This window comes from Pteropus medius, unplaced genomic scaffold (assembly GCF_902729225.1).
Source record: "Pteropus medius unplaced genomic scaffold, Ma_sr-lr_union100, whole genome shotgun sequence".
NCBI lineage: Eukaryota > Metazoa > Chordata > Mammalia > Chiroptera > Pteropodidae > Pteropus > Pteropus medius.
In genome coordinates, this window is record NW_024348242.1 from 1,015,843 (window position 1) to 1,043,758 (window position 27,916).

General features: G+C 53.1%; 1 protein-coding gene across 4 annotated transcripts; it reads left to right on the forward strand.

Annotated features, from left to right (window-relative positions):
- Positions 1 to 738: 738 nt before the first annotated feature.
- On the forward strand, positions 739 to 27,887 carry STX2 (syntaxin 2). Of its 4 annotated transcripts, none has more exons than XM_039879219.1 (11): positions 739 to 890; positions 9,189 to 9,263; positions 12,973 to 13,072; positions 16,294 to 16,368; positions 17,579 to 17,652; positions 18,281 to 18,389; positions 19,889 to 19,962; positions 20,071 to 20,208; positions 22,094 to 22,204; positions 23,829 to 23,954; positions 25,755 to 27,887. In XM_039879219.1, the coding sequence occupies exons 1-10, from the start codon at positions 861 to 863 to the stop codon at positions 23,907 to 23,909; spliced, it is 867 nt and encodes a 288-aa protein (XP_039735153.1). In that variant the 5' UTR covers positions 739 to 860; the 3' UTR covers positions 23,910 to 23,954; positions 25,755 to 27,887. The 4 variants fall into 4 exon arrangements, with proteins under 4 accessions (XP_039735153.1, XP_039735154.1, XP_039735152.1 ...); XM_039879217.1 differs by lacking the exon at positions 739 to 890 and adding an exon at positions 1,560 to 2,310; XM_039879220.1 differs by lacking the exon at positions 23,829 to 23,954.
- Positions 27,888 to 27,916: the final 29 nt, after the last annotated feature.

The window sequence follows — 27,916 nt, forward strand, 5'->3', positions numbered from 1 at the left end:
AACCAGTAGTAAACTAGAACAACTGTAACAATATACTGTAATAAAAGTTGTGTGAATGTGGTCCCTCTCCCCCTAAATATATGGTTGTACTGGACCCACCTTTTCACTTAAAGAAAGCACTTTCTGGCTTCTCTGGCACGTCCGAATTGACAGCGGTACATATCCAAGAAGATGAAAACTCTGCATGTTCCGCCTGTGCCATAACTTTGAGTTATGTCCCTTAAGCACTGTGTGCCTTACTTTATCTCTTCTTTCTCCACACAGAACCCTGGCGCACACCCTCACAGAGAAGGTCTGTTGGGAGTCTGCAAACCCAAAGCGGCCCCCAGCTCTTTTCCATAGCCTTGCTAAATCTGTCATCAAAATTTTCACGATTTTTAAAAATAGAAATAAAACGAGTGTAAGACACAAAAACAAATCAAGAAGGGACGAATGGGACATCTAGAGAAGAGGTGGTCAGACTACAACTCGGAAGGGCACGGCACGCTCCGTCGTCCCTGAAGGCCCCGCCCACCTCAGACCCGCCTCCACCCAGGCCCCGCCCTTCTCGTGAGACGCCGTCGATCCCCACCAGCAGGCCCGCCCTCCCCGCGCCCCGCCCCCTCCCCTCTAGGCTCCGCCCCACCCTCTAGGCCCCGCCCCTCGGGCCGCGGCATTCCCTCAGGAAGGCTCCCGCGGTCGGCGTGGACCGGGGCGCGGCGCGGGCCGGACATGCGCAGAGCGCGCGGGCGCGGTTGCCGTGGCAGCGCCGGCCCGAGGGGAGGTGGCTGGCGGGCGCGGCGCGGAGCCGGGCGACGGGCGGGCTGAGGCGGCGGCGCCGGCAGGACTGAGCGGCGGGGCTTGGCGCCCGGCCCGCGGGGATGCGCGACCGGCTGCCGGATCTGACGGCGGTGAGCGGCGGGCGGGCCGGTAGCGGCTCAGGACAGCGGGGCGGGCGGGGACGGGGCCCGCCGCGTGGCGGGGGGGTGGGGGGCTGGGGGCCTCGATCCCGGCGGGGTCCGGGCGGGAGGTCCCGCACCCGGGTGGGTCACCGTGTCCACTGTGCCCTGGACGCTGCGACAGCCGAAGGGGCAGGGCTGTTGGTGTCCTCGCTTCCCCAGATGGGGGACTGCGAGGGTCCGGGGCAGTGGCCGGCCGGGCCCTGAACCCCCTCTTCTGAGCCGGGCTCTGCCCTTTCCCGGGCTGACTTCTGCCCTGACGTCACTCCATCCCATCGCCCTTCTCACAGCCAGACAGTATGTGACCACGGTCCGGCCCACCCTGCAGGGCTTGTCGCCTCGCTCCCTGTCTTGTCCCTCGGGGCTGGCCCAGGACCCTGCGCGGGCGGGAGCTCAGTGGACAGCTGAGGAGCAGTGCCCACGCTGCCACATGGTTGCAGGCGCCTCGCCACTGGGTGCTGGGCCGGGGCGGGCGGGGGGCGCGGGGGGCAGGCACGGAGCTGCGCCCTGCGCTCCCCGGTACACAGGGCGCTTTCTGAGAACTGGGGCGTGTGTTTGTTTACTCCGTCTTCACCGGCACAGCCGCTGGAGGACTGTAGGTGCTCCGTGAGTAACGCCCGCAAACGGCCGTTCGCTTTAGCGTGAGAAGCGGGTCACTTAGGTGTGGAACAACGAACTGATCCTTTCTCCGTATGAAAGATGCCGATGCTGAGAACGGGGCGGTGACGGTGACACCGGTGGATGCTTAGAGATGTGGGAGAGTTGAAACATTTTGGAATGATGACTTTTTTCTTTAAGAATACAAGCACTAATTAATGCTGAGTGTTTATAGCTTGTTTCCCAGTACACAGATAATGCCTCTGCCCTCCGAAGCTCCCCCGGTGGCCTCAGAACAGGGTGCCAGGCCCACCGCCCTAGGCATCCCTCCATTGTGCTGCGTTAACTTCTCTCTTTGCTGCTAGAATGGAGCTGGTCACGTGCCATTGGTAGGAAAGTGGAGGGAAGGGGCACTCAAACTGTCACCTGTGTTCTGTGGGTCACCTGAGGAACCCTGGTACAGAAAGGCAATGAACTGTTTATCCTGAGGATCGTGGAAATTACGCTTTGCACTCATTCCAAGGAGCTGTCTTCATAGTCCTGTTTCTTTCCTTTTCATTGGTGGTCAGACACCTGGACTACTGCAGTTTGCAGCAGGTACGGTGTGTGATCTCCCTCCACAATGTCTGTTGGTGCCACGAGTAGGAGCTCAAATATTTGCTAAATGAGGAAATGCCGACGGTTTCGGAGCACAAGAGCTGCAACCGCTTTAGCAAAACACAGCCCAACTCATGTGATGTCGGGGCGTAGTACGGAAGATCTGTCAGGAGAATACGTAAGTGGCTTTTTTGGGCCTGACCAGCAGGACGTAAATAAGGCAGCCGTTGGCCCCCTCAGTCCGTGCATGTGTGAGTGAGAACGTGTAACCCTGCTTTTATCTAGAATCTCAGAGCTAGAAGTGACCTTCTCTAGGTCAGTCCCGTCCTGCTGTAGTTGTAGAGCTATTAATGGGAGTTCCTACTTCTGGATTTGTCTAATCCTGGGCAGATAATTTTAAAACTCTCAAAACTTCAACTTGCCTATATATAAAACTGGGTAATAACATCTCCCTTGTCTACTCACAGAGGGAGTTGTAAAACAAAATTTTCTCCTGTGTGTGACACTCGGAGAAGGTGGGGAAGAGAAAATGCTATGTAATTATAAGTGTTATTAATATTAGTTTTTTTTATGTTTTCAGGGAGTTATAAAAAGCAGTCTCTCTAGTATAAAATAGTAAGTTAAAATTGAATTTGACATACTTAAAGTTTAATAACTTTTAATATTTAAAAACTCATCTGAAAGTTAAATTATGAGAATTAAGCATTGTCCCCCCTGCAAGCGTGTCTTTTCCTAGCAGTTTTTGGAGTAGTTAGTTGACTGCCCACTTACAACCACCTTTTTAAATGGCTGGTGTTTTAGCCTAGACAGAGTTTAATATTTAGTTTTAGAAGTTAAAATGCCTCATCAACAGTGTCCACACTGACAGAATACTTAAGATGCCTCCAAAAGCTTTCCCTTGTTAGCTGTTAGTGCTTCCTCCTGAGAAATAGATTATCACTGATAACTCCCTGGGAAGGACTTAAACATCGGTCTGTCCGATACAAGTCAGATGTAGGTTTAGCTGCTTCTAACCAATGATTCTGGTTTTGAGCAGCCAGTTCATTTGGGTGCAGAAACTAAGAGACTTGCCCAAGATCTCTTGGACTCTAAATCCAGCATGATTCTGATTTACAAAAAGTGGAAGAGCCACCCGTCCAGCAGAGCCTCGGTGCGCTGTGGAGGGCACGGCCCCGGGAGAGAGGGTGAAGAGGGCGTGATGAAGCTCAACCTAGGATGGATGTCAGTGGGAGTGGGGTGGCTATGCTACGAGGCGATGGCGCCAATATGTCTTGCCCCACCTTTAAAAAAACATGTATGCAAATGGATATATTTATTATAGTTAAGAATGGAGAGACTGCAGATTTTAATTGTGGGAAGTGTTTGCAGGATAATACACACACACACACACACACACACAACAGCTACATGTCGTATTCATTAGTAGACCTAAGGGAAACGAGATGATTCTTTTTAATCCCTGGGTTCAAGGTGATGAATTGCAAATACAATTTTTTAAAGGGAAGGAAAACCACCCAGATATATTTAAAGTTACTTTTTGACAACTGAGATTGCGTGTATAGTTCAGATTCTGGTTTATAATCTAAAACGTTTTTTTTTTCTAAATATTTAACTGAAACTTCAAATGCTAAGAATTTTATATTTATAATTTTATGAATGTATATGTTTATGCAACACAAGTTTACAATTTCCTAATTTACCCAGTTGGCCAATGTTTTAGATTTTTTATCATCGTACAAGCAGTTCCCGCAGTTGGAATCTAGTTTCTCTGTTCTCACCTTTAAGGAGCACGTCCGTCTGCACCCGCAGCGCACTCCCTCCTTTGAGAGAGCAGGTCCTCCCCGTTTACAGAGTCACACTTCTTGTTTTTAACTTCAAGTCTATTCTGAATTTAAGGAAGAGAAAACCTGAGAGATAAAAGTTCGTGAGCAGGGTTCCTCTTCAGCACATGCACTTCCCAGGTCGATGGCCTCGGTCCGGTCATGGGACCCTGTTGCTGTCCAGAGCGCGTGCCCCAGCCCCCCCATGGCGGCGAGGATCCCCGAAGTTGCTCTGCCTTCTCTGCTGGGCTCATACCTTTTGGTTTCAGTTCAGACACCACCAGGAAGGCTTCTGCCCTCTTTCCCTCCGATGTCCCCAGAGGTGGCCATTATCCTGTCTCTGTGCCGTCCCCAGACCCTCCGCCTGTCCAGGGCAGCCTCATTGGCCACTTTTGCCTGGGGCCCTGGTGTGCTGCACAGAGCACCTCGGCCGGGTGGGTGCGTTTCCATTTGAGAATGCCCACGGGAAGAAAGGCGTGGCCGACAGTGGGATCTGTTGTCCTCAGGCTCTTTCAGTCGCAAAGGACAGAAACTGGTGACAAAGGAAAGGGGCGTTGTGTTAAGAGCCGATGGTGCCTTGGCCGGCCGCCAGCGGGAGGGCAGACTGCGCCTCAGACCTCAGGGGGCTGGCCCAGGACCCCCCCCATCCCGTCCACTCTGCGCCACTCGCCTCAGCCTGCGTCTGTCCGTTTCTGGGTCTCTGTCCTTGTTTAGTGCCCCCCCCAGTCTCCTCGCCCCCGCTCACTAGTGCAGCGTGGCCTGGCCCTGGTTGGGGCGTGACGCACAAGCTGCGAGAAACCAGACAACGTCCTTGCCCTGGGCGATGTGGTGTGTGGGAGTGACACGGGACAGCGCGGCCACGCTGGCTCATGTGCCTTTTGTGGGGACTGCTCCTTTCGCGGGAGTGCTGCGGCCCGGCCTGCGGGCAGTTGGCACCACTCTGGGAAGTACGGGCAGGCCGGCGAGTCTGGAGGCTCGGGGGTGGGGACAGTGCCGTGTGGGACAGGGAGGTGACGGTGTGAGGGTGAGTGGAAAGGGGAGGTCTTCACACTTGTGCTTGGGTGCAGAGGCCCGCAGATAGCAGCGGCGTTTGCGTGGACCGTGGCGGTTCCGTGGGGCCGGGTACGGGCATGGGACAGCGTGCAGTGGGACCGGACAGTGCCGTGTTCTAGCGCAGGCCACACAAGCACCACTGAGGTATGCAGCGCGAGAAGGGCCGTGGGCACCGTGGGGACAGATGGCCAATGGCCAGCTTTCCCGGGAGCCCGTCCGAAATGTTCTCCTGTCACTCAGTGATTTAACTTTGCAAAAGAAATTAGTGCGTTCCAGCAGCAAAGGTGCTACAGCCACCGCGCACATGTCAAGGTCACCTCACTTCCCCCCGCCGCTTGTAAGCAGGGCCCGCGTGTCCATGTGCGTGGAGGGCAAAGGCACGTTTCGGCCAGCTTCGGAGTCTACTACTTGGAGATAATTCAGCTTCTGCTGAACCTGAACAGCGAGCCCTCCGGTGACAAGCTGCTCACTCTGTTGAGTGGCCTCTGAGCGTGGGGCTGCCGGCCGCCCCTCGGGACAGTAGCTCTCACGCAGGGAGAGCTGCGTTTTCGACATGATGCTCCTGCCAAGGAGACCTCTTTGACACCTGAGCAGAAACGTGTGTTGACGCTCACACGCTTGCCTTGCACTCTGAGCTTTGGAAGCCTGGTGTGTCACAGTGGAGAGCACCCCCACTGCCCGCAGCCCATGCTCTGCCACCGGGCGTCTTGTTACGGCAAACAGCTACTGCACCGGGGTCACAGCGCCTGGCTCGGGGGGGCAGGCTCCCCCTGGGGACGGTGTGGTGCGCCTCGGTTAGCAGCCGTGTCTGGCGGCCGCGTTCCTCCTGGTTTATGAATGGAGAAGCTAAGACGGTGGGACCGGTGTGTCCTCGTGTCTGAAAGCTTCGAGAATTCCGGGTAGAAGTAAGGAACAGTAAAGGCTGGAGAAGACAGTGGGGGACACACCCTCCTTCCCCCTTCGTGGCCGGCAGGCCGGTGACTGTGGGGAGAAGTCCCATGGGACAGAGGAACCGCACTCCTGTGACTGCTCATTCACTGCCTGTGGACCGAGCGTGAGGGCCGGGTGGTGGAGTGACTCGCTGTCCGTAGGGCAGTGTCCTGCTGGCGGCCATCTGTCCTGAGCCTGAGACAGGAACAGCCTCTCATGGGCTGGTACTGGAAGTCACTAGCTTGGGTTTCCTGCCGTGTGTCACACACACAGGCGTCCTTGGTCCAGTGGTGGAGGGCAGGGTTCAAGTGCCACAAGCTGGGCCGTGGACGAGGCTGGTGGCCTCAGTGACCGGTACGTCTATAACCACCCGCATGGAAAGTAAGGCGGATGGGACGGAGCGGGGTGAGGAGTCCAGTGCGGGCCCTTCCCCTGGGAGGAGGCGGGTGTTGCGGTGGTGAGCCGGGTGTTGCGGGCAGACAGGCAGGGCGGCCCAGCCCCGGGGTCCAGGGCCGGACTGAGGCAGAGGGGGACACCTGTGGGAGTGCTTTGAGTTGCCTGTGGCTGGGGGCGGGAGGGAAGGACAGATGGCTCTTTGCGTTTTGCGTGTCAGCCTCGTGGGATTGTCAGGATGGAGCGTTTTGCAAAGTCAGACAGAGCTGCGTTTGGAGGCCGGCTCTGCTGCGATGTACCGCCGAGAGCCTGGCCTGTTCCTTAGGCATTGGGCGTGTCCTGGTGTGCGACACGCTCTGAGGGTGGCCGCGGGCAGCTCAGCGAGGCAGCGTTCCCGTGCTCGGCGCCCAGCAGCACCCAGCAGCACCCCTTCCTCCTCTGAGGCCTGGGGGCCTGGGGCGGCACGTCGGGGGTGGTTTCTGTCGCTTGTCCCGGGGCCGGTTGGTGGGGGGCTGCTTGCTTCCATTGAAGAGTGTGGACGCACTAGCATTGCCAGCCTCTGCCGTGCGTCCCCTCCTGTGGGAGTGCCCTCGGAGACACGCCCACGTGGCCATCCTGACCTCCCTGTCTGCGGAGGAGGTGGCCACGTGTGCTCCCTGCCACGGGCCAGGGCACCAGGGCTCAGGGAAGGCAGCAGGCTGGGGTCAGGCCTGCGACGCCCGCATGGCGTCCTGTCTTCCTGTGGACGCTGTGATGAAGTGGCCAGTCGCTTAGGGAAGGGACGGTGCCCGCAGCGACGGCCCCCGCTCGGTGTGTCTGTGCCCGAGGCACTGCCACCGCAGCGCGCCACAGGCCGACGGCCCGCACACACAGCCGCATGTGTGCTCACAGTTCTGGAGCGCAGAGGCCTGACGTCGGGGCGCAGGCAGCGTCCCTCCAGAACCTGGCACAGCCCCGGCTTCTGGCTGCGAGGGTGCGGGCAGTCCTTGGCGTCCCAGGGCCTGTGGAGGCATCATCGCCGTCTCTGCCTCGTCACACGCCATGTTCCTGTGTGTCTCCGTGTCTTACAAGGACACGAGTCTGGTGGGGTGGAGGGCCACCTGCTCCATCCATCGTTACCGCATCTGAGCCGGTCACATCTGCACGGGCCTCTCCCAGCGTTGTTCGCCCGAGGGGCTGGGGGTAGGCCGCGCGTCTCCTTCCTGGGGACACGGTGCGACCCCCTAACGCTCGTCCTGTTAACAGCACGAGCGAAGCGTGCTCAGTGACAGGCCTGCTTCAGTCCCCATGCCCTTCCCGACAGCGGGCGTCGTGTGCACGCAGGGCGGTGGCCCAGTGGGACTCAGCAGCCCAGGGGCGCCCTCAGTGGGGATGCTGGCGCGGCTGGGCGTGGCTCCGCTCTGCGTGGTGGCCGAGGTCCCCACCTCCAGCCGAGGGGGTGGACTGCCTGGCGGTGGAGGGTGGGGGTGCGCCCGGCGGCTCCAGGAGTCCCGTCAGCCCTCTGGTGCCCGGCCCTCCGTTCTAGGCGCGTCTACGTGGGCTGCCTCTACCTCGGAGAGGCCCTTCTGTCCCCTCATCCCATCGAGCTGTCATTTCTGAGCCCAGAGGCGCCCCGGGCTGAGGCCGTGGTGAGACTCCTCAGGGCACCGAGAGGTCACTGCTGACCTTCAGGCCAAATCTGGCCGCCTCGGCAGAGCCCGGGCCGGACCGGGACTCGGGCGCCTGTCGACACAGCTGCGACATTCACGGCGCTTCCTTTGCTGAACTTTGGTGGAATTTTGTTCCCATGTCACCCCTGGGTGGTGGGTCAGTAAAGCCACACCTCGGAGTCCCCGGGGGTGAAGACGGTCCACGAGGGTCACGGGCCCGAACCCCGCCCGGCCCCCGCTCTCACACGGCGGGCGTTGCGCTGAGTCACTGCGCGGAAGGCAGGGCCCTTCTCTTCTTCCTGTCCCACCCGTGGGTGTCAGGTCGGCGTCGCGTGATCTAGATGCCAGTTCCCTGGCTCTGTGGCGCCGTCTCCTCCCCCGGGGCTTTCTTCCCGGTACAGGCTTGTCACTGTCAGCATATTCGGCCTGCCAGGAAGGGTGGTCCCTGGACCAGGGGCTTCATCTGGAACTTGTTAGAATCCAGCGGCATTCTAGAACGTTCCACGATGTGTAGAATGCCTCCCCAGAGACCCAGCTTCCCAGGTGGTTCTGGTGCAGGGCAAGCTTGCAAGCCGGTGGCCTACAGCGTCTCCTCGATTTTATTCTGCGACGAGGCTGTGGACTTGGGGCAGGCGCTGTGTTTCCCCGAATGCAGCATCAGTGCACCCTTCCCGGGTGGCCCCTCCAGGCCCTCTCCCCGGGGTACCGCGCTCCCCTAGGCCCCCTCTGCCGAGTCCGCCCCCGTTACTGCGGGTGTGGGTTTGTCACTCAGGGAGGGACGCCGAACGCCAGCCATCTGTGCAAGCCCCTTGGACATCGCCGTGTGCCCGAGGAACGTAAACTAGCCCGTCAGCATGTCTCGTCGCTAGAGGAGATTTGCCGCACACACAGTTTCACTTCTTGAGGGGGAAGGAGCTTGCGTCACACTGGCCGACTCGGTGGGAGTGAGCGATGCCCGTGGCTCGGTGCCCACAAGCCCAGCCGCCGCTCCCTCCAGCACCCCGCTTTCCAGTTCGGCGGGGACCTATCCTGTAGAAGCGCGGCAGAGTTATCCTGTCACCGGGAGCGGAGCACTCCTGGTCTGGTACCACCTGGTGCTCCCGTGAGTGGAGATCCCGTCGCAACCGAATGCTTCTGCTTTGAATTTGCTGTGTGCACCTACGTGAAACATTTTAAAATCTGAATTTCACATGTTGTATTTTACATCGTAGTGCAGGAAAAACGATGACGGAGACACGACGGTCGTTGTTGAAAAGGACCATTTCATGGATGATTTCTTCCATCAGGTGAGACTCATTTAATGAAACCGAGTCAGGCTTTTTCCTTTAAACATGGTTATATATTAACATCACCGCGCGTTTGTCACACTTGAAATAATAAACTAATGTTACAAGTCGCTGTTGGAATTACGTACATTCTCTAGCGTTTGCAGCGCTGTTAATGTTGTTAGTGGCAGGCCATCGGCCTCGGGCAGGCGGGAGCGGAGGGCTGTGGCTGGGGCGGGGGGGGCCCCTCTGGGCCCCGAGAGGTTTCTGCATGCAGGAGGCTGGCGCGGGGCAGGAGTTGGCCTGGGACTGTGCCGGATCATGCCCAGCTCCCTGTGAGGGCCCGCCCGCCCTGGGTAGGGTTTTTAAGTCATCCCCCGCCCAAGAACCCTGGGTCCTCCGGAGGGTGGCGTCCCCAGGGGAGCCTGCGTGCCCTCATGCTTCTCTGCCACAGGGCGGGATGAGTGTCCATGTGCTGACCGCACGCGTCACCGAGCCTGTGCTGCGCGTTTCCAACCTGGATCACGTCCGAAGCCCCCTCCTGGGCAGTTCCCGCGTCTCAGACACCAGGCGGTGGGTCCAGGGGGCTCTGCCGAGGCCCAGTGGGCACGTCCTCAGGCCCCCGCTCTGCCGTGGCCCGCTCCCAGGCTGGCCTCTCCCGACCCAGGGCCACCGCCTCTGGAGCCGCGACCCCGGGGTCCGGCCCGCGCTCTATGCCTCCTCCCGGCTTCACTCGGGCCCTTCCCTCTCCCTCAGTCCCCAAGGCTGGCCTTAGGCTCAGGCCCTGGTCAAATTCTTAAATCTAAGAGTTGATCAAATTTTGCATAATTTAAATTTTTGAAATTGAGTCACACAGAAAGTATTTTGACTTTGTTAAACATGAAGAAAAGAAACGTGTTCAGCATAATTTTTAATGATGAAAACGTCACTGGCAGGATTCATTTTGATTGTGCCAAACCAAGCCTGATGGTTTCCGCTGATTCTTAAATCCATCGACAGTCTAACCTGGTCTGTCAGTGCGTGGACGTGACGGTGGGTAATGCGTTAATACATTACTTTAAAAGTTATCAGTCTTCTAGATTTGGCCAGGATTTATTGGCTAGTGTGACTCTGGTCGCTGGGCTTCAGGAACTTATGTTTAGTTCCTAATTTTATCTACAGGAAAAACCATGGGCTTACGTTGTCAGATATAGGAACTTGCTGTAACGGACAAAGGGGTTCAGATACTGGACTTCCTGATGTCGTTTTGGAAGTGACACTCCACTGCTTGAGGCCCCTGCCTGCTCCGGGCCATCGTTTTTCTGATTTCTCGCCTGCACCGGCTCTTCACGCGCCGTTTCCTCTGCGGAAGACCCCTCACGCTGAGCGCTGCAGTTTGGGAGAATCGCGCACAGCACATCGCTGGGTGCGCCCCACTGTCGTCTTTGTTCACCTGCAGCCAGCCTGCTCGGGAAGGCAGGTGGCTCGTGGCAGGAGGTCTGAGACCGACCCAGCCAGCTCAAGTTCAGGCTCCCATTTGTTAAGTAGCGGGTTTGCTTTACAGTGAATTTCCGTGAAGTGACTTCTCACACAGAGGAGCGAATGATGTTTGTTCATACAAACTCGGTTTTAGAAAACGGCGTTCGGGTCTTAAGTGTCACAGAACGTTGCAGGACGCAGGAGCTTGCACATGACCAGTGTCTGGTTAGTGACCTGGCGGGTGGCCCGGGTACCTCCTCTCCGTGTGAGGAGGCGGAAAATCAATGTGGCAGTGGACAAGAGATTACCAATGTATATGTGACCAACCTTGGCATGGCTGCATTAACGCCCGGCAACACTGCTCCCGCTTCACCAGGTGGCGCCAGGGGCTGGCGAGTGTATCCTCTCTCCTCTTCCCGGCCCACTAGGCATCTCGCATTTATGGTGTGTTGTAGCCAGCCGATCACTTCTGCTCCTCGACAGACGAAAGTAAAAAGTGAGCCGCCCTTCAGCGCTGTAGCGGCGGTCGAGAGGCGACGACTGACTGCAGCCAGGCTGTGCTGTCTGTCATGGGCTTTCATGGGCGGGACCCGCAGGTGGGGCAGGACCAGCGCCAGGACCTGGCGGCGGCATGCCAGGACCCGCAGCGCCAGGACCCGTGCCGGATCCATGCCTGTGACCCACAGACCGGGACCGGCATGAACCCGATGTCGGGACAGGACCCGACATTTGAGCCCGTGCCAGACCGCGTGCCAGACCCACCGCCAGGAGTACCGCATGCCAGACCCAGCGCGCCAGGACCATGGGCCAGGACCCACCGGCCAGGACTCATGTGCCGGACCCACACGCCAGACCCACGCGCCAGGACCCATGGGCCAGGACCCACGCGCCAGCGCCGCGTCTGAGCCTCTGGAAGCGTCAGGGCTCATTTTGCGTGTCGTTTTTACACAGTCGTTAAAGGCGCGTGACCTGTATGAGCTGTACAGAAATCGTGTACAGGGGAAGCAGGCCGAGTCCTGGGTTACACTGGCCTCTGAAACGCCGGTTTTCAGAGTGTGGTCTGGGGCGTGGACCGGGGTCCCTGTGGGCCTAAGACCCTTCCCAGGCCGTCACGGGGTCAGACCGTTTTACAGTAACCCTGAGACGCTTGCCTTTCCCTCCATCCTCTCGTGACTGTACGGCGCCGGAGTTCCCAGAGGCCACACGAAGTGCGTGACGGCACCGCGCACTAAGCACAGACGCAGGTGCCAGCATCGAGCTGCCTTCGTGATGCTCAAGTTAGAGTTGCAGACAAAATGTGCATCGCCACTCTTATTTTCACCGATATTTTAGGAAAATATGTTTTTCCCATAAAACCATTGTTTACGTTCACGCGTGTTAGTCCCCCTCTGCCGCCATAACACACCGCAAACCCGGGGCTCAGCACTGCACATGCACCACGTGTGGTCCCCGAGGCCGGAGCCTGGAGGAGCCCCGCAGGGCTCACGGAGGCGCCGGGAGACTCCGTCCCCGTTTCCAGCCCCCAGAGGCGCCCCCGCTCTCTGCTGGTGGCCACCCGCCCTCTGAGCCGCCTCTGTCCAGCCTCTGTTGCTGTCACCATATCTCCTTTTTCTGAACTGGACCCCTCGCTCCGTGTGCAGGCCCCCTGTGGGTACATTGGAGCAGCCCGGAGAAGCCGGGCGGTCTCCCGTCACAGGGGCTGCCGTGTGGTCGCACCGGCACACTCCCCTGTGATGCCCACCGGCTCCAGGGATTTGCGGGGACATTACGCAGCCTGCCACAGGCGTTGTGAACTTACACTCCACTTTGGAACGAGTGTTGACCAGGGTAGACCATTAGACGTAGAGAATAACGGCTGGGAAGGCTGGGCCTTGCCAAGTGTTACCCCTGGTGAGCGCGGGCGTCCGCCCTCGCGTGCGGGGCCCGCGTGATCACCAGGCACCGGGCACTGGCGTCGCAGGTGGTGCGCGTCTAGTGGCATCGTCTGGGCGGAGACTTCGGTCTCCATCGATGGTAGGAGTTTTACCACCTGACAGGTTTTGCTGCTGAGCGTTGACATCGCCGCAGTCATACAGGTAGATAACGTCTCAGGGGACCTCGCTCTCTATTTTGCAAATTCAGCGACTATCATCGTGAGATGGGAAAAGGCTTTCGTTTCTTTATGTGGTATTTCCGCCCGTTTGCTTCCTGTATCCCTCCCGCTTTGGGTGATGGAAGGCGGCAGCCAGTTTGAATTTGCCGCGACGGTAACGGCTCCCTGCACCCCTCCTAGGTCGAGGAGATCAGACACGGCGTGGCTAAAATAGCTCAGTACGTGGAGGACGTGAAGAAGAACCACAGCGTCATCCTTTCTGCACCGAACCCAGAAGGAAGTAAGTCGCGTTTGTCTGCCCGTCTGTCTGCGCGCCCCTCTGTCTCGCTGTGTGTGACACCCGCCTGGGCGCCGGCTGCACCCGAGGTGGAGCCGGGAGCTCGTCACACACGCTGGAACCTGGCGGGCCACCTTGCGTGCTCCTGCCTCTGGTCGTGTGAGCCACGGTGTCACCGGGGTTTCACAGCTCCTGCGCGATTCTGGTGCTCAGTGGGGGGACCCCGACGGGTGTGTCTGGTTCACGCAGGTAAACTCCGGCGTCCAGCACAGCGCGGCTCTGCAGAGCTCTGCGCCGGGTCGGGGAGTGGACCCGAGGTCCGTGTCGTGTCCACAGTCGGACAGGGCGACAGGCCGTGCTCGGATGCGAGCTGAAGAGGGAGGGAGCGATCTGGAGAAGGGACTTGCCGGAGCGGGCTCAGGGACCCGGGCGTCCGCAGTCGTAAGGAGGTGTTTGCTGGGTCTGGAGCCACGTGTTGGAAACATGGAGATGGATCTGGATGAGCCCGAGATGGCAATGGAACCCGTACACCGTTTCGGGGTGTACTGACAACGCTGAGTCTTAATCCACGGAGGGAGGGGTCAGTCTGTCTCCTGTCCAGACCCCATGGCATCCTTTCCAGCTGTGTTTTCCCTTCACGCCAGCTTCCAGGCCAGACGCATAAGCCGATGCAACCTCGAAACATACGCCTTTCCCGTCACGCGAAGTGTCGCTCTCCTCTGGCACGCCTGTGCCCTCACAGCCACTCGGCCTGACGCCGCGCGCCAGCAGCCTCCTCTGCCAGGGGGTGCTCCTGCTCCCACCACGTTCCCCTTAGCCTTTCTTCACGCTTGTATTTTAGATGTTTCTCTTACCTCTTGTAAACAAGATGCGGTTGGGTTTTGTCTTTTTATCCAGCGTTATCATTTTTTGTCTTCAGTGCTTTTAGTCTACTGGAATTATTGACATGTTGGGGCTCACATTCCGAACCTTATTTGCTTTTTTATTTTTCTCGTTCTGGTGCTTTTTCTCTTTTCATGCTTTCTTTTGGACTGATTTTAAAGGATTTCACCCCTCTCCCATTATACTGTTCACTGCCGTTTTAGTGGCTGGTCCTATGGGTGCAGTATGCATTCCTGACACGTTAAAATCTAATGCAAATGTGCATTTTTACTGCTTCCGGGTAATACACGGATCTTAGGAAACTCTGATTCCGTCTCTTCCCACTTACTGTCTCACGTGTAATAGATGGAAATAACACGCGTGTGCGTTTTACACTGTTTACACAGTCAGTGGGCGTTTGGGTCTACCCACCGTTACCCTTAGCAGGGCCCGTTCTCTCCATGTCTCAAAACTTCCATCTGAGGTTACTTTTTCTTTCTAAAAAACGCTCTTCATTACTTCTTTTAGCAGGGCGGTACCACTGTCTGAAGTCGTCCTTATTTAACTGCCTTCTTGCAGGACATTTTCACGGAGTGTAGGAGTCTGGTCTGGAGGTTTTTTCCTGCCACCACCTCGAAGACCCTGAAGATATCTTTCCGTTATTATTTTTTTAAGTCAGCTCTCTGATCGTAGCTTTTAAGACGTTTGATTTCTGGTCTTTGGGTTTATTTAGCAAGTTGGCTTTGACGCTTCCAGACGTGATTTGTTTTTCTTTATCCCGCTTTTTTAAGCCTTCCTGAGTCTCTGGGTGGATCTTTTTTGGCAATTTTGGAAAGCTCTTGGACATTTTCTCTTTGAGAGTCATCTTCGCTCCATCACCGTCACTCGTCTTTGTGAGATGACGGCGAGTGTCGCAGACGGTTCCGCCGTGCCCCCCGCGCCTGCGCCCGCTGCTCCCCAGCGCCACCGTTTTCCCGCGCGCGTTTTGTTTTGAAGTCCCCTTTCTGAATTGTCTTCGGGCCTCTCTTCCGCCCTTATCTTTCCAGTCAGGGACTCTTCAGCTGTCGAGTTATTTTTAGCTAAAGTATTTTTCAGTCCTAGAATTTCAGTTTTTTACACTGTCCCATTTTCTGGTGAAATTCTTAATCTTGTGTTTTACCTGTTCGAGCATCACTGTTTTGAGGTCTGTGTCAGGTAACTGCGTGAGCTGGTGCCTCCGCAGGTGCGGTTGTATCGTCTGTTGTGTTTCTTGGGTTTGATTCCTGTTTTCCTCTCCGTGTGCCTGGTTATTCTTGACCGAGTGCTGGGCTTTGTATGTGAAAACTGACGGCAAGAATTTGAGTCCCAGGATAGTATTTTCTTTTTTAAGAGATGATTTTTAAACACTCGGACAGATGACCGGGGCAGCCGGGGGAGGAGAGAGGGGGTCAGAGCCAGGTGCCCGCGGGGCTCGGCCTTGGGGTCAGCAGCGTGGGTGCCCCGCGCTCACCGCGGCGCTTCCCTGCCCGGCACCCTCCGCCCTGTCGTTTTAGCTTTACGCTGCCTTTAAGCAGATGGAAAACTCTTTCCTGCGGCTTTTCCCCTTGCTCTCCACAGGAGGACGGACCAGACCTGCCTAGTCGCCGGAAGGGCAGTCCCCGCTGTCCTGACCTGTCGCGCGGTTAGCAGCACCACCCTCGGGGCAGCTGTGGTCTCGGCCCCTTCGTTTCTCTAGCGCGTGAGAGCTGCTGCCCGTGTTGGCAGGAAGTCCAGGATCTCTGTCCGCACTGTCCCCGGCCTGCTGTGTCACAGCCGAGGGGCCCTCGCGACAGAGGTGTCCCCCCAGGAATGCCAGCTGCACGGCGAGCCCTGGCGCACCATTGACCAGCCGGTGCAGGCGCCCACGGTGCGCAGCGGACTGAGCCTGGTCCCCCTGGGTGTCGCGTCCCAGACTGCTGTCAGGCACTGCTGCCCCCGCACTCCATGCCTCCCGTCCGCCTGGGATCCCCACACCCTGAGCACCGCCAGGCACAGTGCTGGGTCTGCCGGGTCGCGGACCTGCAGCTCCCAGCTGCTCTGAGCACCGGCGGGCGGGAGGGGGTCGCGTGCGGGGACTTCGTTCCCCAGAGCGTGGCTGCGGTTCTGCCCCGCTCTCAGGTGTGGTGCTGGCAGTGGGCGGCGGGTCCATGCCGGCCTCGTCGGTGGTTAGCGGTGTGAACCGGCTGTGCTCCAGCGTGGAGGCCGCTGGCCCAGAACCTCTGGCTGGTCCGTGGCTTCCCTAAGAAACAGACCAACTAACGTTTGCCAAACGCTGTTCCATTTTAGTGCGTCGGGCATTATTAATGTTGGATGTCGTAGCTCAGATGCCTTTTTTTTTTTTAAAGAAATAAAAGAGGAGCTTGAACATCTGAACAAAGAAATCAAGAAAACGGCTAACAAGATTCGCGGCAAGTTGAAGTGTGAGTTTAAAGTTTCGGTTCTGTTTAGTCAGTGATGGTGGGACCCCGGGTTGTTATTGTTTTTTTCTTTATAACTTTTATTCTTTTATATTTTCAAATGTTAAAGTTAGGAGCACTTGAAAATGAAGTATTCATTTGTACTTGGGACAGTAAACCTTCATTTAAGTTTTCATGCCCTAGACTCTGTCAATTGCCAGCTTCAGGGGATGCATAGGAGGGACTAGAGCTAGTTGGCAGCCCTTAAATTTAGGTGATAAGAACTAATTCATAGTCAGGGGGATGAAGCCCTTGCTTACAAGTCGTTAATCTAGAGCGGTATATTTTTATGACACTCTTGGCTAAATTGCGGATGTCTGAGATGGTGAGTAGCCTTTGAAATGCACCACCAGGACCTTGAATGGGCGTTCCGCCAAGGTCACTGTGCTCCATGGCCACTTCTACTGCGGTGGTCTCTGAGGCTCACAGCTTTCCTATAGGATGCAAATAGTTTGTGTTTTCTCGATAAGGTAGAAAGACACATGGTACTTAATTTTTGCAAAATAGCATTTAAACTAGGACAATCTTTTCAGATCACAAGGAGCTTTTCATTATGGGACTTTCAGGCCCATCAGGAGCAGGGCCGTTACCACTGCAAGCACTTGTCCACAGCACGGCCTGCAGCTCTGCTCTGTCTGGCTCGTGCCCCACCCCGAGGGTGCTGGCGCCCCACCACAGACAGGGACCGCGCCAGCAGCGTGCGCTTCAGTGTGTGTTTCTGACCATAGGGGCTTTGAAATGAGGGCCGTGCACTGTGTTGGTCAGTTTAGATTTTTAAAAATTGGATTCGCCTTCCATCCTTTTCTCCATAGCACTTTTTTCTGTAGGTTGGATGGAGAAGCCAGGACGTTTGTCCATCAGACTCTGCCACACTTTGCGGTTTTGCTGCTTTTGCTTGGTGCTGTCATTTAGCTGGCTCCACTGTCCTCGGAGTTCCTGTGGGGTGATAGCAAAGCCCACCAAAACGGATCAGAGTCAAGCCTTTCTTTTTTCTTTTAAATGTTACTGTAAACATCAGGTTTTATTTTGTGATGTTATCAACAATCGATGATTACGACCGAGATCTCTAAGTTTATTAGGAGTTGGAAAGATAAGAAGGAAAGGCATCGTGTGGTCTGGCTCGAAAAACGTCCACTTTTTGGTGTACAAGTAACTTCTCCCTGTTTGTTTCTAGCTATTGAACAGAGTTTTGATCGGGATGAGATTGCGCAGCGGACATCTGTGGACGTTCGGATACGCAGAACCCAGGTGTGCCCACCGGAGTCGCCCAGCCCGAGGTCACGTCGGAGGATAGGTCTTTTCACCGTCACCTCTCAGCTAAGAATAAGTTCATCTTAATGGCCAAATCAGCCCTCACAGCGTGTTTGCATAAAGAGGACATAGCACTTACAGATTACCTCTCTTTATTATGAAGGAAAAAAAACCTGTTCAGGCATCCACAGAATTCTGGTCTGAAAAGCGGAGTCATTTAGCATTCTCGGCACGGCCTCACCTCTCAGAGGTTCACGGTGCAGCAGGGAGCGATGCACGCAGCTCACCTCCGCTTGACCAGAGGTGGTCCAGCGCACCGGCCCCCAGAACAGCCTGCTTGGATGCCAGGCCTGTACCTTGGGCTGCTTGACCTCTGCAAATGATGGCTGTCACCTCTGTAAAACGGGGAAGTAACAGCACTGCAGGGCTGTTGTGAACTCAGAGAAAGTGGTAATGCACGTGAAGTGCTTAGCATAGATTCTGGCATCGAGTGAGTTGCTAGGGTTACTCCCCACGTGACGGAGCAGCGTAGTGGGGTGGGTTTCCGTCATGTGATGTTTGTATCTGTCACTTTCAGTATAAGGTATGACCATTACGTACTAATCTAATATTGTCTACGTCAAAGCATTCAGTACTATCTCGAAAGTTTGTGGAAGTCATGACCGAATATAACGAAGCACAGATTCTATTTCGGGAGCGAAGCAAAGGACGGATACAGCGTCAGCTAGAAATAAGTGAGTGTTTGAAAATGCCTGTCCTGTTAAAATCATTTTTCTGTCTTAAGGTCTGACATTGAAATACTGTAACTTCAAAAAAGTAATTCTATCTCTGTTTTGGCCGCTGTGTAAAAGCTGAAGCCCTTCCATAGCTTCGTGTTCACCGAATCGACCAAACCTGGTATTTATTTTCATCCTTCAGAAAGTTCTAGGCGAGTGGACTTTAAAGTACTTTCTAACCACCATTACTTTTAGAATGTTAATCAGATTTGTCTCCTCAGGCATTTTTCTGTGTCCCCTAAGCCTTCCTGTGCCGTCAGGAAGACGGTTCTCGTGGGTCTCGGCTCCGGGTCCGGCTCCGGCTCTGGGTCCGGCTCCGGCTCCGGCTCCGTGAGCAGACACTAGCTGCCCTTTGCTCCAGCCATCTTTTGAGGATGTGTGTGTAGCAGGCCGCTGTCAGGAGCTTGCATCTCCTCCTGGGCAAAGGCAGTTTGCTTACGCCCCGTTTTCAAAGTTTGCGCTCCTCAGGTGCTACGCGAACCCACCGTGGGTGCAAACCCACAGCCGTGGGGAGCGGGGGCACCTCACCAAATGCCCCTCTAGCGACTTTGTGAGGCGTAACTGACAGCCACGCAGGTGGTGTTCAGGGCACCGCTCAGCGCTTCTTACTTTTCCGCAATTAATCTTAGAACATCTCTATCGCTCCAAAAAGAACCCCTGCCCATTACCGGTCACCCCCATGTCCACGCTCGAGCCTTAGGTAACCGGCGACCGACTTCTCTGTCTCTGCATCTGCCCACTCTGGGCATTTCACACACACGGCATACAGCATGTGGGTTTGGGACCGGCCTCCTTCGCCTGGCGGTTTTCAGGGTCCACGCATGTTGCAGCGTGTGTTAGTTCCTTTCTGGCTGAGTCCTGTCCCACGGCCGCGTGTGTCCATTCCTCAGGTGATGGGCCTCTGTGTGGTACGAGCATTAACACTGGATGATGATATAAATAGTGCGTTGATTCATTTAGCTTTGTCTTTTGTGGGAAATAGTAATTATCAGTTTGATATTTCCCTAACCCTGTGAACGTGTTTCCTAGGGAGCGTTAGTGCCCTTAACTCAAGGGGAAACATGAACAGCCCAAACACAGGAAGAATCAAAGCATCCGATTCCAGTCGCACCGTCTTTGTCTGTGTCCGTCTGACACATGGCGGATTCCGCTTACCCGCTTTTCCATAAGCCGAGCCAAACTTCTGGGAAAGTCGAAGTGCCAGAAAACTAGGTGTCGACTTCCCTTTTGTAGCTGTTCCTCGTTCCCACAGCGGATCCCCTGGCCCTAAGGCCTTCTCGAGCATGTTCCAGCCGCTCGTGCACCTCAGGCCGCCGTTAACACCTGCCTGAGAAAGCAGTTCACAAGGTCGAAAAGACATGCTTTAAAAATGAACTCAGATTTTAGTTGCTGACTTACGGTTGAAAGTCATTTTTAAACACTGCCACATTCTGAGCGGAGTCTCGTTCACCTTTTAGCTGGAAAAACTACCACGGACGATGAGCTGGAGGCGATGCTGGAAAGTGGGAGCCCGTCCATCTTCACCTCGGACGTGAGTGCCCGCCGGCCTCGCAGCTGCACCGCGTGCGCGTGTGCTTTCTTACGCTTCCGAAGCAGCCGTCAGGTCTCAGCGTTTCTCTCTTGTTTTCGCCCTCCAAAGATTATATCAGATTCACAGATCACCAGGCAAGCTCTCAACGAGATCGAGTCCCGCCACAAAGACATCATGAAGCTGGAGACCAGCATCCGGGAGCTGCACGAGATGTTCATGGACATGGCCATGTTCGTTGAGACCCAGGTACTGCGGCCATCTTCACCGCCCTGAAGTCGCGACGGTCACGTGTAAAATCTTGTAGCTGAGTCTGGTCCTCCTGGGAGAACCATTCTTTTGGATCCAGTCTCAAAATTCCAAAGTCGATGGCAGCGTTATTGCAGTGTAGGGCTGAAATGCTGGGAACAGCCTAAACCTCCCACCGGAAGAGCCTGGCTTGGTTAAGTGGATTCTGGTGCAGGCAACACGAACGCTTTGTTCATGCAGGATTTTGAATGCAATGTGCAGATGTGCTGCAGTTTTCGGTTAAGAGGGAGAGATAAAACCTTATGGATGTACAGATAAATGTAGTGTATCACACGCGCGCGTGCACATGCACACGGCGTGGACTCGGCTGCGTGAAGCAGCGTAATAACAGTGGGACTATGGGAATCTAAATGTTCTTTTCTAAAATATATATTTTCAAGATTCCTACAAGGAGCATATATTAGAATAATAATTGGAAGAAATGTTAAAAAGAATAAGCCCCAAAGGAAATACAGCCATGATGCAGATGAAAGCTAGTACGGGTTACATGGCGTTCTCAGTTTGTCCAGTCACGTGGGCGGGCAATGGAGGGGTGTGACGAGACCCCCTGAGAGAACTGAAGAGTTAATGGCCTTAAAAACTACATAAAACCGTGTGCGGCACAGGCCGGCCTGTGCCCGTCAGACGTGCTGGCGCTCAGGGCGCCTGGTGGGAGGCAGCCGGCCGCCCTGTGAGGGGACGCGCTCCTGTCACCTGTCGGAGGTTGACGCATCCTCACTCCCGCGGGGACAGGCGTCAGGGTGGCCTGGGCAGGACCGGCCCTCTCAGGAAGTTTGGAAGTGGCCGGCTTGCTTCCGTGCTCACCGGGTTAGGTGCGGGGCGAGGGGGGCCCATCAGGCACAGGCCTCGCTGACCTTCTGAGGGACACTGTTTCTTCCGAGGAGCTTTATCATAAAGCCATGTCCCGCGCCTGCGGTTGTTGGGAGGACCCAGCGTCCGGGGAGTTTGGTTCGGTGGGCCCACGCCGTTCATGGTGTGAGTGGGACGTTTTGGAAAGTATTCCGAAGCAACGCAGTCAGACACCTCATCGTTCTTGTAATTACGAAGAATTTCACAGTACCCTAGAGTTTAATTATAATCGTTTTATACCAAATGTCCTGCATTAGGCTCCGTTAGAAGATTTTCTGTGTTCTTCGCGTTGTTTCATTGTTCCCTTTTAGAAGGTGGTTAGTATCGCATTATTGACCCATCTCATTCAAAATCTATGTGCAGTCAAAACTTACGTAAGTTTAAATTTGCGAATGAAAAAGTTAATTGTGCGTCCTTCTTCAGTGCTTTGCTGCTCACTGCTGCAGATTATGTCTGCGGGTGGACAGAAAACCAGGTAATGTGCTTTCATCCCTCGTGTTTCACGAGATTCACCCCATTTTACGTTTTTGCTCATTCATTTAGTCAACTTAGTGCCTAAAACACGCTATACTTAGTTTACTGACGTCTTAAAGAAATCGCAACGGTTTCGACCCGTTAGAAAAGAAGTGTTTTCGTATGCTGTGTGCACGGTGACCCACTGCAACCTCGAGCAGCCGCAGCCCTCACTGCCCATCTGTGAAAAGAGTTCACGCCCGAAAGCAAATCTTGCGGTCCGCTCCACGCACCCTTGGTCATCACTGTCGTCTGTCCCTTTTAGTTCTTTTTAAACTGCAAATTGAATTTGGATGCTTTGTATTGGCACATTTATAATGGTCTCTTTTTATAAATGTGAAAAAATTCATATCCATTACGCACATGTCACGTTCGTGTGAAAACATTATTGGCTGTCTTAAGGTACTTAAGATAATTAAGTCATTTGAAAATGTCTTCTAAGCCTGAAACTTTTTGTTTTAAGGGTGAAATGATCAACAACATAGAAAAAAACGTGATGAATGCCGCAGACTACGTAGAGCATGCTAAGGAAGAAACCAAAAAAGCCATTAAATATCAGAGCAAAGCAAGAAGGGTGAGTTTGGTTTTTAAGAAATAAAGTGCATTTTTCTCTTTATTTGGTTTTGAGTTGTAATATGTCGACGTAAGCCGACTTAAAAGGTATTAAGAAATAAAAATTTCCTAAATTAATGCTTCATTTTCAAACGGAAGTAATCCTTTTTGCTAAAAGTTTGAGCAGTTTGTTAGATAAGTTAGGTTTACACGACCTTTTCTGTGTTCCAAGTACCTGAAACCCTTCGCAGCCAGAGGTCAGGACATTGTCCTTTCCAAGGTCGTGTTAGTGAAACTACGAGACTAGGTTCTGATTTATGTGAGGCATTGCGTGCCCCCGCCCACCAGCTCTTGGCTTCTTTCTCTGACTTAGCACCAAAGCCCCGCTTCCACGTGTGTCACCCTCCCACCTCCTGGAAGATGGCTGTCTGGGTTTGCAGTACCTTTCTTATAGGTGCCTGCTCAGTGCCAGTTGAGGGGGGGCGCGGGAGGGGGGTTCCTATTCCATGTCAACAAAGGCCCTGAAAAGAGAGAGTTTCCAGGTGTTCGGGAAAGACGGAGTCAGATTTTGTGTGCAAATCCCGCCGTAACGACGGTACACGGCCATTGTCTAACAGGACGCACATCTGCGCTTCACTGCCGCCTGCAAGGCACAGCGCTCTGCTTTCTCGGGCTTATCTGATGCGTTAATTATCTATGAAATAGAAGGCATGGCTTCTCACGTTATTCTGTGTCATCACTTGGTAAAGCACTGACCCTTAAAACAAGGCGATGAGGCTTATAGGTAGAGCCCTTGGCCTAGTTCCAGGCACAGAAGGGACTGTCATTTAAAAATCATGACCTCGACAGCATAGTGGTCCAATAAAAATTTTAGTGAAAAGCTCATTGGTTTTACAGAGGTGAAAGATAGTAGATGATACATTTTCATTCTTAACCTGCCGAGTAAGCCTCGCTTTAGAAGATGACGGGGTCTGTATATCACCTGGACTGTCACTTGGTCAAAATCGTGATGCCTGTTTCAAAAATTATCAGTATTCTATTAAACGCCTGACATCTAAAACCACACAGCTTATTACTCTACTCCTTAGGTGCTTTGCTGCTGCGTCTGCTCACGTGTCGGCTGTCCCCTGTCCTGGTGCCCTGTTTTTATTCCCAGGGCAGCTGCGTGTGGCCCCTGAGAGACCAGGTGGCATTAGTGGAGTGGTTTATTTTATGTGGTATGGCAGGGGCAGTGAAGAGTTTAACTTTCGACAGCAGACAGACCAGAAACGAGTGTAGGGACTTCATCAATAGATAACTAGTGTCTCAGTTGACTGGGCTGCATACGTAGCGCTAGACCAGAAAAAGTCAGCTGTATATCCCAGTCCATCAGAAGTTTATCAAATGGTGCGGTCACGCAGCGCAGCTCTCATGGATGAAACCTGATGACCCCAGAGTTCTGTGGCAGGCCGCCTCCAAGTAGTCTGACCTCCTTCAGTTAAAATTGCTTGTTTCGAGAACTAAAAATTGTCAAACAGAAGGAGTCAGATGTCCTGCAACTTCGATTTTAAATTAATCTTAGATTGTTTCATTTTAAATGAATAATGTCTTCTAATGTGGCAATATGGAATTAACTATAATATAATCCGCTTGCTTTTCTTTGACAGAAAAAGTGGATAATTGTTGCTGTGTCGGTGGTTCTGGTTGCTGTAATTGCTCTAATTATTGGTTTATCAGTTGGCAAATGACGATGTGGATAGCGTCAGTGTGTGTCCCTCTCTGCCAGCGCGGCAGTAAGTAACTAATCACTGATCTACTTACTAACTTTCTCAATTCGCTAATAGTCATGCTTGCCTGATTGCGATATGCTTAGCCGGAGTCACAGCGCCTGCCAGCGCGGGCCAGGAAGGGCGGGCCGCGCGAGCGCCCGCTGGCTGGGTTCTCGTCTCCAGCCGCTATGCGCATTGAGAGCGGCCAGGCTGGCGGGTCGTTCATTGTTTAGCGAAGGCCGCCTCCTCGTGTCGACTTTGAGAGCCTCTAGGTTGGCTTGTGCCGCTTGGCTGACCGCGGCGCACAGCAGCCTGGCCTCTCCCGCTGCTTGTCTGCCAGCGCCGTAGGGACAGATGAACATGGCCAGTCCTCGTTGATAAAACACACCCAGGCTCACGTCAGCAATTATTTTTTATACAAATGCAGTGGTCGATGTCTTTAATTATGCTTTTGAAAAGTGAATTTATTCTCAGCGAGTAGGTGGGCGGAGCCTCCCTGTAGGCCCGGCGGGCACTGCGGGGCCCCGGTGTGGGCACCTCAGCCCCAGCACCCTGCAGCGCGGTGGGGTGGGGGGTCGGGCAGAGCGAGCCCCTCGCCCAGGGATTATCCGAGTCGGAGGGAGAGCTGTGGCTCGCCCTCAGCGGCAGCGGCGCCCAAGGAAGTGCCCATCCTAGGGGAGACAGCTGTTGTGGGGTGGGGGTTAACAGAAGGCTGTCAGGGGGCGTGCTTCAGGGGGTGGGGGGAAGGGGGCAAGGGCGCACGTGCCAAGTGCCAGGTGTCCCTGAGCTGCGGAGGTCAGCACGCATGTGCGGGGCGCCGGGGCATCCAGGGCGATGCGGGCTCTGAAGGGTGGGTGTCGGCGGGGAGGAAGGCGCGATAGGCCAAGGGCGAAGCTGCCTCTGCAAGTGCGTGGGAAGACATGTGCGCAGGGCAGCCGGGACTAAAGTCCTCGCCTTCCTGGGGACGCGCGTAATACTAGCAAGTGACAGAACTTGCGGGGTGCTGGCATCCTGAGGGCGGCGCTGCTCGGTTCTGAGCCATTGACTTGGAAGCTTCTCGCCCGCCGTGCTGTCGTCACGGGTCGCACAAATGCATGGAGCCTTTGGCAGGCTGACGCCTTCTCGGGCTGTCCCCTTTCAGCAGACACGGTTTCTTAGATGAAAGCCTGGCCTGCGTTGGTTAAACTAATGTAAGGTGAGGAGTCTCTTGCTTTTTACAAGCAGAACTCGGAGTCATACGGCGTGGCCACGTGCCCTTCATCTTGGTGACTTCCTTCCCTTCTGCCGCAGACAAGTTTCCTGGAGGATACTAGGCCTCTTAGCTTTCAGCTGTGCAAGGACGCTTGTTAATTAAGAAAAGCGGGTGCAGCGGGAGGCCGGCCGCGCGGCTGCTTGACTTCCGGCGCACCTGCAGCGTTCCTCCGTGTGAAGGAAGGTGGAGTAAGAGTCTGCAGATAGAAATAGGTTCGTTTAAAGTATTAAGAGGGTGTAGAGCGCACGGAGAAACAGCAGTTTGGAATTTTATTACGATCCGTAGAGTGTCCTTTCGGAACCCACGTGGTGCCAGCTGGACTTGCCTTTTCCTTCCGGGAGCAAATAAGTGTGGTTTTAATGACATTTTAATTTATTAATTTCACTTAATGCACATGTGTCTGCAACGTACTGTCTTGCCTTAGGACTTCCCTTTTCTCTGACCTGGGGCTCGCTCTCAGTCATGGATTTGTATTTTAAACTATCCAATTCCAGGAGAATTTTGTTAGGAAAGACATGAATGACCTCTTTCCTCTGATACCTTGCAAATTAATGTTTTTCTTTATCTTGCAGAAAATGATGTTCATTATTATTTGTGTAATTATTTTGCTTGTGATCCTTGGAATTATCCTAGCAACAACATTGTCATAGCAACCAGCGCCCAAGAGCCATCTATCCTGGAGTCAGGCCACATCTGCAGCAAATCAGCATCCTCCCATTTCCTGAATGAACCCTAGACATTGTGACACGTGGCACTGAGTGCTCACTTTCTATTAGTGAATTCAAGAAGAAAACAAGAGAATGTATTGTTCAGTGAAAAAGCCGTAGGCAGAACGGATGTGATGAGTTAACCCAAATACTCTTGGACCCTGAACAACACATCACAAACCTTTAACAATGTGAAACTTGTTTCAATGGCCTTAAAATAAGGAATTATTGAAATTTTCATTTTTTAAATATTTCAGTGTTAAAAATATATGTATGTAAAGCTTAATTAGGAATATTTTATGTTCTGAAGCTATTAGATTTCAGGTCTAAGACATCTTTCCGCCCCTTCTCCCAGCTAACAAGCTAATTAGGAGGTTTTTGTACTGTGTTTAATTTGTGTTTATTGTTTGAAAAATAATTTTTATTACCACAGAGCTGTTTTGTAACATATCTATAATTTTAAATGTTTGTAAATTGTTTAATATATTAACATCTTAATTTACTCCATTTTTATATATTACATATTGGCGTTTTTAAAGAAATAGGAAGCTTCATGGTATTCGAGCCATCATTGCACAGCTGTTTACAAAGTTTGCCGTCGGCATAGAAAACATTACTTGCAAAGCGCCCCAAAAGCCTTTAAGTGCCTTCTGTTAATATTGGTTTATAAGGTTTAAATGCGCCCGATGCCTTCCGGAAAAGTCTTAGTTATTATACTCAGTTCCATTTCTACCTGTTTCAGTACCCAGATAATAAATTAGTTACTGCACTGTAAAGACAATGGCCTCTTCTTTGTTCATTAAAAATAAGGTTTGTTTCCCTGTTTACATTAATAAAGTCTGAATTTAAGATGCTGATAAAAACCAAGATCGAGTACTTTCTATTCCTAGACATTAAGTCATTCTTTCAAACTGTTGAATAGGTCACTTCAGTGTTCTTGTTAAGTACTTTTCTGCTGAACTTTAAAAGTCAATTCACAAAGTTTATAGGCATCGCTGATAATGAAATGTTTTTATTGCTCATTGATGGTTTTTATTGTAATATGCTTTTGGCTTATAAAATGTATGAAATCTTGCTAGTGAACAGACATGTATAAGATAGCAACTAGTCAACATTTAAAATGAGCGTGTGAAGGATACCCAAAATATAGTTAATTCTTGTTACGTCTGTATGTAGTTGTATAAGCATGTGACTGTATTTTAACGTTGTTTGGTTTTAAAACTCGTGTAGATATGCTTGATTTCAAACAATAAGTGTGAATTACACTGAACAGTGTAGAAGCCATGTTCCTTATTTAATACGATTATGAACTCCAGTCATTCACAGCGCGTAGCTCAGCTTTAAGTCCATGTTTTTGCGTGTTGTTCACTTGCTGGTCATCACTGGGTGCTGAGTCACTCCAGGGGCCTCTGGCCCTGACATATATTATTAAATCTTTAAGTAGTCTGTCAGTGAGATCTGCTCCCTGATTTGTACTAACATTAAGATATAACTCGTCTTGAAGGATATTTAACTTGAGAGATCATGCTTCTGTTAATGTACCTTTATATACGTACTCGGCTGTGTAATTATGTGCTGATGAGCTGTCTCTGTTGTCTGACGCTCTTCAAGTCAAGCCTGTTAAGCCCTCACCTTTTATAATTCTTACTGTATTTTTTCAAGTCATTCTTCCTAGGCTTGAAGTACTTACCGAATTTGTGATTTTATAGTTGAAGTTATGGAAATGCTTTTTGATTTCTATTTGGATATTTAAGTCATTCACTAGATAACACATTTGTATGTCTAAGCCTCATGTACCTATCTGACATCAGATTTAAACAATATATTTATAAGTTCATTTGTTATCTTTTATTATTTCTTCAAATATTTCATGTTTACATTGAAAGAACTCCGAGAACCCCGCCCCCTAAAATTTACTTTCTACTTTGTCATTTCTGGAAAGGTATTTGGGGAGCTATTTTATTGCATGTCCACTAATAAATTGTTCTACTAAGGAAATTACCTGTGGTCATTATTATAATAACAAT

What these genes read in the sequence shown, in the direction of transcription:
- STX2 (XM_039879217.1), top strand. Translation starts at nt 2,200, where the DNA reads ATGAGGAAATGCCGACGGTTTCGGAGCACAAGAGCTGCAACCGCTTTA. An exon ending in AAGATCTGTCAGGAGAATAC is followed by an intron (nt 2,311 to 9,188) that starts GTAAGTGGCTTT and finishes TTTACATCGTAG; the next exon opens with TGCAGGAAAAACGATGACGG. An exon ending in GATTCGCGGCAAGTTGAAGT is followed by an intron (nt 16,369 to 17,578) that starts GTGAGTTTAAAG and finishes GTTTGTTTCTAG; the next exon opens with CTATTGAACAGAGTTTTGAT.